Genomic DNA, 11,142 nt, shown 5'->3' with positions numbered 1-11,142 from the left:
CAAAGGCTGAGGGAACCGAATCGGGTTGTGCATGGAGGGCAAGAAGGAACACACAACAAATTTGCAATGCAAAACCATGGAGAACAAAGGTCAGGGCAAGTGAAAGTATGCGATGTCTTATTAGTTATAGGGTACACAATGTTGATTTTTTAAATCTAAAATGCCTAATATAAAATTCTAACAAAAAAAGGCAAGAAAAGTCACGCAAAAAAACATATTAACAGAATTTTATTTAAAGAATATTTTCTCCACTAAGGATTTCGGCTGGACTTTGTCATTTGATCGAGATAACAAATGTAAATTAATCTGTATATTTTTTTAACATGGATCTAGATATGACTCAAATTTTTAAGCAATAATTTTTTGTGAATAAACTTGGTTTATTTATAAAGCATGAATAGGAACAGCATATGTTTGTAGCTAAATGGCAAAGCTGCCAACAACACATATTAAAGCACATCTCAGTCAAATAGAGTCATCTGAGCCACTATCATACATGATACCCCTTTTTTTAGACGAGCTGTTAGCAGTAATATTGACTCGTTTGTTACTATTGGTTCGCTGTACGATTATATCGTCATCAGAATCTTCAATCGTTTCTGAATCAGAATTGGCATTAAGAAAGCTTCGAATAGTTGACTGTTTACCAGACGCTTTCCAGACAGCAGACACATTAGAGTCTTTTTTGCTACTGGCCCTAGAATTCCTGGTAGCATTTCTAGAAGACGTCCGCAATTTCGTTTGGGTTTCTGAAGCGGAACTAGAAGACACATTTGAAGTCTTTGCAGATCCACGACCTCTGGTAGAACTGCTTCCCCGACTGCCTCTGCCTCCTCTTCCACGGCCACGACCTCTTGTTGGGGGTAAATTTATCTCCATGTCATCGTCATCATCAAAGAAATTGGAGTTGTTTGTCCTATCTTGGTTCTGGCTCTTGCTCATTCTCAAAGCTTCCTGCAACTCTGTAAGTTCATGACAAGAATTTTTCAATCGTTCTTGGCGGAAGTTTTCTATTTCCTCATCCAGTGTCTCTTCCTTTACCTCCTCCTTCTGAAGATGTCCTTGAACCTTCTTCAGCTGATGATCGACCAGGACACCTATAGCTTCAGTCACTTCTTTGTCGACATATTCCTGCACGGCATTGCTGATACCATACTCAGAGAGCAGGGCAAGCTTTTTTGACTCATCTGCAAGCTGGAAATACTCTTTCACCAAATCTTCTACTCTACTCTTGTCAACACCCTGTTGCTTTAAGGCATTGCTCAAAGCATCGGCGTCGATTGGATTCACTTTTGGCTTCTCAGATTTCTTACGTGAAAACAGTATGATGTCTTTAGGGTTTGCCACCCTGTCAACAAAAGTCTGTCCGAAACGCTGAACATTAAATGTCTCAAAGTGTTCTGGATACTGCACACGTAAGCGGATTAAAGGCTTATCGGGCTGACTGCTATGACCTAAAAAACAAAACAGCCTATTTTATCAATGCCATTGAGGAAGTTAAAAAAATTAAGATGCATAAATCAAACACAAAATATCGTTAAGATAAGCTTACAGGTCTAGTGCCATAGTCCAAAAAGTTTTTTATTAAAAGCGGTGATGAAGCAGAAGCATATTTACGGGGAAGGGGGTGGGGGACTAAGAGAGTTATGGTACAGAGCACCAAGTTTGGATGGGTAGCAAATCCAGGGAACAGATAATCAAGAAAATAATATTGGAATGGGAGGAGGGCGACAGAACCAGAAATCTGCCACTGCAGTGGCATCTGAATTGAATTGGAGAATTTCTATAGTGAGAACAGTCCTCAAGACCCAGGTGAAATGATCTCCTTTACAGTCTAGAGACGATTGAGGTCAAGGATTTAAAGATGGAGCAGCATCATATAGAGGCAAAGAATTTACACCGCTTCTGGCTTGGGTTGAGCTATGAACTCAATAAAGAAGAATTGGTTAAACTGATCACAGAACAGGCTGCCTTGGCCCATGTACAGCTGGAAGACAAGCTTCGCTGATTACGAATGCATAGGTGTCAATTCCCAGACTAGAAAAAATCTCAAGTTTGTCACGCAACAAAATATTTCAATGCAGAAGAAAACATGTTCCGTCTTTGAACATGTTTGCGTGGTCTGAGATAATTTCTCCCATTAGCCGTTTAGTTATTGAATGGACGACACACATTGATACGTCACAATTGGCTTATACGAAGCTGACGAGTAAGCGCAGCACATCGTCTATAGTCATTTGAGCCAGGGCGAACCTCGAAGAAAACATGTTTTACAAATAGAAGGAAAAAACTGGGGAATTTTTGGGGTGACCATATCACTCGTTTTTTCAAGACATCCCTGTATTTTTAGCCCTCCTGACTTTTATTTTATAAAAATTGTCCCGCTTCTTCCCATATTTTTAACAAAGCCTATTTGAACTTTTATTTTTCACTGAAATCAAGCTGATTGTTATGAGTATAATATTTGTGTCATGGTGAATGTTTTTTGTTTTTTTCTGTGGAATTAACTTTAATGCATTGTGTGATTGCAGTAACACTTCATTTCTCACCATTGGTGATTGTCGCAATGAATGGTATCGCGAACATATATTATTTAAATATATATCGACATTGCTCAAAAAGGTACTCAAGATATTTGTTGTGCCACATAAAGTTTATTCTTAAATTTTCATATTACAGCAGAATCTCGTTATAACGAATGCCAAGAGACCACAGGAATCACTTCGTTAAAACGAAATTTCGTTATAAAGGAATTCCAGGTTACCTAGCATTGTCCCTATGTAAACTTATCTGGGGGATTAAAAAAGTGTTCATTAAAATGAGATTTTTGCTATAACGGTATTCGTTAAAACGGGATTCGACTGTATATATATTTAGCAATAATTAGAAACTGCTCAGTTTTTGTATCATATATGGCGACAATTGGCAATTTCCTGTATTTTTCTCAAGAAAACTTGGTCACTTGAAGATTGCAAGGACTGAAAGAGTTTGATTTTCTCTGGGGATTTTGAATGTTTAGAAAGCATAATTTCAGGATTTTTTAGTATTTTTTTCTCACAAAGATTGAAAGAATCTGGTTTTTAACCGGACGATTTTGGTGAGGATAAAAATCTCTCGCTCTTATATAAATGTGCTCTCATTTTCAAAAAAATAAAATTATGATTATAACTTTCAGCAAAACTCAGACCAAGCCAGTCTGTCCTGTGATTTGTACACAGCTTGACACCATCCTAAACCTGTAACTCACAGAAATACAAGTGAAGCTTTGGCCACTAACATCTCTGAACAGTCTTAATACTAAAATCGATTTCAAGTAGCTCAGAGATCAAAAGACTGGTCAAACTAAAACGTGTCGAGTTGCACGTTTTCCCTCTGATAGCTCTACTAAAAAAAAAACCCCAGAAGACACAAAAAGGATGCAGTTCTTACCTTCACATGATCAAAAAACATTTTTCAATAACACGTAGCGAGAAGATAGGTGAGACATTTGTTAAAAATGTAATCATTTTATTAGAGTACATGGGACGACATTTGAACACACAAGAACCAAGAACAAGCAACTAACGAGCATTTGTATATTTGAGAAGGGGTACACACATCTACATTGTTTCTTTAAAGACGTTATAAGTGGGATCCAATCATAAAAAAAAGTTATAAGCAGGAAAATGCTTTAAATAAGAAATTTACATGAATATTAGTAAAAGTTGGGACCACCAAAATAAGTGTTTATAAGAGGGAAAACATTCTAAATGGGAACGTTATTCGCTGTATACCAGGGCTACACAAATTAAAAAAAATCTAGTTGCCAGAACAATTTTTCAGGTGCTAAAAATTTTTTACCTGAAAAAACAGGTCTGAAATAATGATTTATCTTTTCAGGGCATAGTGGCCCTCTTTCATGTTGGCAGATGTGCTGCTATATGCAAACATTTTATTTATATAACTCAGTCTGCAATTTAACAACTACATAAAGAAAATTCGAGGTGCCAATACCAATTTTTTAGTTGCTATGGTGACCTGGTGGCTGAGATTTGTCCAGCCCTGCTGAATACAAATATAAATAAATATTCTAGAATTGCCATACCAGAGCAACAAGGAGACTAGCATGCCAAGTCATAAACTGTAAATCAGTCGTGTAGGTATTCTAGTCGCGATACTCTAATATCCTTGACTAAGTGATGGCATAGAAATAAATGTGTTGGGATAGTCTTTTAGTATCTAGGCAGTATCCTCGTGTGAGGAGGGCCAAAAGTGAGCACTTTGTTGCCAGAAAAAATATTTCGAATAGCATAATAAATTGCCAACTAAGCCATACATACACCTCGTCCATATTCCTCTGCGGAACTTCTAACGAATTGGTACATGTTGGAATGTGCATGTCCGCGTAGTGCGCCTAATGTTGAGCTCGTTTCTGTGTAATGCTTGTTATAGTGCTGCCATCTGCCACCTATTTTTCAAACTATGAGTGAAGTCTAATTATTGAAGATTTTACCACTATTAGACCTGTTGCTTTCTGTGACAAGACTTTTCAATGAAGAGATCGGCTAGCATTTCAGCCGACCACTACTGTGACGAAGGTGGAATTTGAACCCTTGTCTTTACGATGTGAGTCCGTCACTATGACCTCTCAAACAAAACAGCGGCTAATTAATTGACTATTTAGAATTTGACAAATTGGCCAGTAATTATATGCTTCTAGTGATGATTACTGGCCCACGAAGCCTATATTCATTCATGTTTTCAATCAGTTGTTCACTCTGATCTCACTTCACAGGTGGTGATTCGCAGACTCTAAAAATCTGTAGTTTGTCATTTGACTGAACAGTTTGCTGCCGAAGAAAACGTCATATAAATAAAAGAGAAAACTGGAGATTTACTGGGATGGATCTGTTATGTGACCTGTTTTCCAGAATATTACCTTACTTTCCTGTAATTTTGACTGTCCCAACTTTTTTGAATATAAAAATACCCTGCTTCCCATTTCCCATATTTTCCACAAACCCTACTCGAAAAGAAAAGGCAGGTGTGTGTGGGTTCAGGACCGGAGTTTATAAGAGTATCCCTACTTTTTAGACTGTTATGCAGTGTTCCAGATTTTTTTTTTACAAGCAAACGTGTCATCCACTACTGTGGTGGAGATTACTGTGCAGGTGGCAGCAAGCAAGGTGACAAAATGACTTCCATTGGGAGACTGTGTCTACTTATGCTTTTGACTGAAGACGCGGAAGAATCAACCTTGTTTTTTGTGACATGGTTGGTTTTGATTGGGTGGGTGAGGACTAGAGTCTTTAAATTGGAACAAAAGATTGGAATTCGAAAGCATTAGTTTCTTAACCATCTTGATCTTAGTTTGTTGTATTACCAGGCACCATGTTTTGCTCAAATACGCAGTCCCTCCCCCTTCCTATTTGAATTTCCTGTGTTCGACGATCTCTAATGCTTCACGGTTCAGCCAGAAGTAATTAAGCTTTTTTTTTCTTCTTCCATGTAATTCATTTTAATCCACAGTGATTTGCACTATTACTTCATATTGGGCATTGGAAATTTTAATAATAATTGAAAACTTCGCTCAATTTTGGTATCATATTCGGTGAACAATTGACAATTTCCCATATTTTGCTCAAGAAACCGTGGGCCACCCCGAGATTATAAGGACTGAACAATTTTTTTTTGGAGATTTTTAATTTTTGCGAAACTCAATTTGAAGATTTTTAGGGATTTTTCTATAAAGATAAGAAAAATTTGAAGAATCTGGTTTCTGATCAGAAGATTTAAAGCTTAAAAAATTGGAAGCCATTCGGGAAGCATTGATACTTATGTGAAGTAGTTGAAAAGTATTATTATGTGGAGAAAAAAAAACAACATACCACTTCTATCAATGTCAGCTTTGTGGATATATTCCTCCACAACTTCCTTCAAGTAGTCAGACACCTTTTCTGTTGCTTCGGGATCATTCAGGTTGATGCTTATACTGTCCAAATCGATATCGCTAATGTAAAATGGTCTGACCGTTTTCAGGGGAATCTGAGTTATTTTGAAAGTCTTCTTATATATTTGAAGCAAACCGACATTCTTTGAAACAGATTCGCCATGACATAGAGAGGTTGCAACCGAGCTTCCTGGCTGTGTGACGTAGAAATTTTGCTCATTATTCCATTCTTCGATGATCCTACACTCGTGCTCATGGCCCCAAATAATAAGATCCAGGAATTCGTGCAGAAAAGTTTCCGGAATGTAGTTTGTGGCACCGTGCTTTGTACGATTCTGGTGCAAAACAAAAATGTTGAACCATTCATCTGTAGATTCTTTTGGCCTTAGCAAGTTGACTTTCCCCTCCCTGAATAGGCGATGAAGTCTCTCATCTCGTATCGAACCCAGACCAAACAAAGCCAGCTTCGTACAACCTTTTCGTAGAAGCAAAGGCTTCACCTTGACATTTTCCAAGTCTGTGCATTTCCCAAAATAATTCACCAAGCCGCTCAAGCTCAATATGTCGAGAGTACAGTAACTCCCAGCACCAGCTGGATCATCATGATTACCGTGAACGGAAAAAACAGGAAGCTTGATGTTGATATTGGGATCCTGATAATTAACACACTTAACGCCGCTCTGCTTGAAATTTTCTTCTTGGTTACTGACTATGTCAAACTTCACAGCGCCGTCTCCTAAGCAGAACTTTCGTAAAAGAGTCATACACTGATGCATTGTTTTTCTCGATGGCTTGTTTTCGTGAAACAAATCTCCACCAAGGAGAACGAAGTCCACTTTCTTTTGTGTCGCGATTTCTAAAATCTCTTCAAAAGTTTTTATGGCATCCGAACCTAAGAAAACACAATGAATTAAAAAAACCATCAGTTACACCACAGGAAATCTTTCTTGCTGACAAAATTGTTATCTTCTTGAAAGCAAAAATTTGTTTTGGAGATGGCTGTTTTTCAAAAATTAAAGGCATTTCCTCAAGAGCACCCCCCATGTTGATTTTTTAGATTACATAAACCAAAGTCGTGAATAGAATGAAGCCTATAAGTAAGAAATTGGAATTGCATTTGCCACAAAATTTCAAGCGAGAAGAAAAAAGTTGAAAAAATATTCAGTAAATGTTAATGAAGGCCAAGGGACTTTGAATGATCAAATAATCATTGTAATCAATAGTTCACTGTGAATATTTTTCAACTTCCTCTCTTCCCGCTTGAAATTTTGTAGCAAATGCAAACTTCTGAGGTAATCTCGTTGCTAAAAATTATCGCTAGAAAAATTAAAATGAAAGAAACTTATGGCACTTGTGGGTGGGTGCTCATCTTGAGCTTCATGTCAGAAATTTTTATCTCCAAATACATAAGGGGTCGTTCAAGTATTACATAAGCAATTTTTCAGCCATTTTTGACCCCTTTGCCCGGTCAGCAAAATTTCATCATCTTTCCCTCCTACCTCCTATCACATATTGGTGGGATCAAAGACTGTACACAGGGAGGGGGACATAGGACGGCTCTTGCCCCCCACCCCATGATAAAAAAAATCAGTTTTTTAAATGCAAAAAATATATATATAAAAAAAATCCAAATTGCGAAAAAAAACCATTTTATATGTTATTATAATCAATTTCTGTTAATTTCAATGCTATTTGAAGGCTAAGAACTCCTTTTAAGAAATTTATTGTGACGCACCCTCCAAGCCATATAATGATAAATCCTTGGCCTGTGGACCAAATGCGGCCTGCCCCCACAAACATAATTTTGTAAAAATGAACTAAGCGGCACATTTACAGATAGTTTAGGTGACCCATGGCACAATTCCAGAGTATTTAGGCAGCCTGTGGCACATTTTCATATCACTCACAAGCAGGCCTGTGGCACATTTAGAAATCCCTTGAGTGACAGTTGGCACAGTTTTAGAGAACTTAAGCAACCTCCAATGCAGCTCTACATCACTCAAGTTACCCCTGGCACATTCCCAGATTACTTGTGATCCATGGCATAATTACAGATCATTTGAATGACGAGTGGCACAGTTCGAGAGTACTTAAGCGGCCAAAACAGGTTTCTAGATCACTTGAAGGATCCATGAAACATTTAGAGATCAATAAAGTAGCTCCTAGGCGACTTGTCAATAGGGAGATTGTTAGTTCAGGTGCCCTCAAACCACAGTTCAGGATGCAATTAAGAATATTTCATATTTTTATAAAGGGTGGTTGATGACGTAAGCATCATCCAAACCTCTCTCTCCCACCCCCCTTGTCATCAAAAGTCAGCAAATCGGAACCGCCCCCATCGATGCTGGCATAATACTTGAATGACCTCTAATGGGGAGTGCTTGGACCCATGTCACAAACTACCATGGGTGTCGAGCACCCACAACCCCTGGCTCTAACACCACGGAGTTCCAAACAATCAAGAGATTCTACAGTACTCATACGTATGAACTGTTAAATTTGATAGAGACTATGTCAGGGCCTGACAAACCAATATATACATTTATTTATTAGGCGTTAACCAAATTTCTCAGAAGCCACAAGCATGTGGTTTTTGCTCAGAAAAATTACCTTAAATAATGTAGTTTTTTTTACTATTCTGTGACTTTATAACTCCTTATCATGTTAAAATGTACTGCAATGAAAGAAAATCAGAAAACTTTGCACCACCCTTAGACTCCGATTTCAAAAGAACATTTATAAAATTTTAGGTGCCAACACTGATTTTTCTGGTTGCCATAACAACCTGGCATCTGTGATTTGCCAAGCCTTGATATAAACTCGTAGCAATTTGCTTCAATAAGAGCAAACTGCATACATACATAAATATTCATTACCAAAAAAAAAGACAAAAGCAACTTCACCTCTAACAGCATCACGTTCCATGTAACCCAAATGGTTATCAGTGGCTAACAATATCTGGAACATGTCCTCTTCGCTAATATTGCTGGCAGACATTTTTTCCCCCTTGTACTTTTCACTTTGGTATCAACTGAAATTATATGAAACAATTATTTGAAATGTGATGAACTAACTCTACTAGCGCAACTGGAAGAAAATAATTATTTCCTGATCTGAACTTCATTTAAATAATCAATAAATGTCGCAGGTCATCACTTAGCCTTTTTTACCACTTGTTTTTTCTGAATTTCATCAGAAATTGAAGGGAAAAAACTCTTTTCTACAACATTGCCTGTTGTAGGTATGCTTTTATAAAAATCGTTTTTTTTTATAAAAATTGCTTATACAAATAGAGTTTATATCATATCATAACTAGATAATATTTTTAAGTTTTGCTTAATTAAAAGTGGTGCATTTCATACTTATGTATCACATAGTCGACCATTTTCGAGTTGGTGCCAATCACACACAAATTTATGGAAATGCTGTCTAAAATTAAGTGGGGTACACTTAATGTTGGCATGTAGCTATGTTTACATGTAAGCCAGACAGCAAATGGACATACTTGAAAGATACGACAAGTCATTAGCCGCTATACACCAAGTGAATGTGGGGGTATACTTGCACTTTTTGCTTTAAAATATACAACAAGCTATCAACTGCCATATATAGAATAAATGCACAGTGTACTTTATCTTTAAAAGACATGACAAACTATTAACAGTCATACATTAAATAAATGCAGGCCATACTTCATCTTTAAAAAATATGGCTATCCATGTGGCGTTACTTCCGGTATGTCGTCAGCTGCTATACACAGAAAGAATGCATGGAGCCGTACAAGTATAATAAATAAAACTTCAGTTTTTTGTCTGAATTCAGCATGATACCTGCAAAAGAAATTATAGTTTCTTGCCCGAAATGTGGCTCCCTAGCATGGTTTTGAACAGCAATCCCACCAAGAAATTCGGTTGGCGTTGGGTTTTCTCAGAGCCGTCATTTCAACTTTTTCCGGGGGGGGGGGGGGGAAACCAAAGCACATGTACTCAATGTATGTATATATATATATTTATATATATATGTATAATTTGTATTTTCAAAAGCCGGGGGTGCCCCCCCCTTAAATGACGGGTCTGGGTTTTCTAGAATAAGAACTCAAACCTCAAATGTAATGAGTTGGTGTGAATCCCGTGGTCAATACTTTCTTCATTGGTTCCAGAATTCCTCCTCGCAATGTTCTAGCTTGGCAAAAAGGAAAGAAGCATCGAATTTATTATTATTATTTTTTTTGTCTGGCATCTTGATTTTCACGATATCGAGGATTTATGGCGAGCGAAAAAATTCCAGGTCGCCAAGGAGCAAAAACCTTGGCAAAATTTTGAATCGCCAAGTTTGGCTACACTCTACCCCCGTTATTTTGAACGGAAAAACTAATAGCGCCTTTCCTGATCTAGCGCCTGGGACAACAGGCCTCCCTCAGTGATGGTAACTCATGGGAAATTTCCCATATTTATGGGAAAAATTGGACAAAATTCACGCAAGTGGGAAATTTCTTGGCATTTGTGGGAAATTTTGAGTTCATCAAACAAAAGAATTTTTGCAAGAAATAAAAAAATTAATGCAGTGCAATACATTTCTATTGTAAAATTCTTGATTACGTATATCCACCGCTAGATGGCAGCACATTTTTTTGAATGCGTGGGGAAAAATTTAGTCAAAAGGAAAATTTTGTTGAAAGAGGTTACCCGAGGTCACCATCACTGCCCTTCCCTTGTGGTCCTGGTTAGAGATCTCATTAATAATTCCAACTAAAAATTCAATCAACTAAATTTATATCAATTCAATCAACTAAATTTATATCAATTCAATCAACTAAATTTATATCAATTCAATCAATGCGAATAATTTCTATGATCATCAAGATGCAAATGATATTGATTCAAATTTCTCACCTTCTAACTAAAAAAAAATCGGCATTTATAATTATTATCATAGCATCGAAAACATGTGACGGCGGGAAAACAGAGAAGTCGCACTTTGTTTATACAACATTAGCGTTCTTAGATATCTAGTACTTCTTACTTCTTCGAATAAAGAAAATTTAAAAATCAGTGAGTATTTCACATTTTATTTTTTCGAATTATGTTATTCTTATAAAAAAATATTTTTTTAAAATAAACCCATTATTAATATTGCATTTTGATTACGGTCATTTCTGAAAACAAGCAAGCACAGATAACAGTTAGGATACGCTCTGAAGCGCCATCTATTAT

General features: G+C 37.0%; 1 protein-coding gene across 1 annotated transcript; it reads right to left on the bottom strand.

The window, feature by feature from the left end:
- Window positions 1-210: 210 nt before the first annotated feature.
- On the bottom strand, window positions 211-11,102 carry mre11 (double strand break repair nuclease mre11). Its single transcript, XM_089233034.1, has 4 exons — window positions 10,822-11,102; window positions 8,833-8,960; window positions 5,868-6,821; window positions 211-1,454 (listed from the first exon to the last, which is right to left on the bottom strand). The coding sequence occupies exons 2-4, from the start codon at window positions 8,924-8,926 to the stop codon at window positions 466-468; spliced, it is 2,037 nt and encodes a 678-aa protein (XP_089089160.1). The 5' UTR covers window positions 8,927-8,960; window positions 10,822-11,102; the 3' UTR covers window positions 211-465.
- Between the last annotated feature and the right edge of the window lie 40 nt (window positions 11,103-11,142).

The sequence above is a fragment of the Pholcus phalangioides genome, unplaced genomic scaffold (genome assembly GCF_987345545.1).
Source record: "Pholcus phalangioides strain wild (caught in Gottingen) unplaced genomic scaffold, Ppha-v1.0 ptg000001l_1, whole genome shotgun sequence".
Classification (NCBI taxonomy): domain Eukaryota; kingdom Metazoa; phylum Arthropoda; class Arachnida; order Araneae; family Pholcidae; genus Pholcus; species Pholcus phalangioides.
This window is presented reverse-complemented; position numbering and strand designations above follow the sequence as displayed.

What these genes read in the sequence shown, in the direction of transcription:
- mre11 (XM_089233034.1), bottom strand. Translation starts at nt 8,926, where the DNA reads ATGTCTGCCAGCAATATTAGCGAAGAGGACATGTTCCAGATATTGTTA. An exon ending in GGAACGTGATGCTGTTAGAG is followed by an intron (nt 6,822 to 8,832) that starts GTGAAGTTGCTT and finishes GTGTTTTCTTAG; the next exon opens with GTTCGGATGCCATAAAAACT. An exon ending in AGCTGACATTGATAGAAGTG is followed by an intron (nt 1,455 to 5,867) that starts GTATGTTGTTTT and finishes TTTGTTTTTTAG; the next exon opens with GTCATAGCAGTCAGCCCGAT.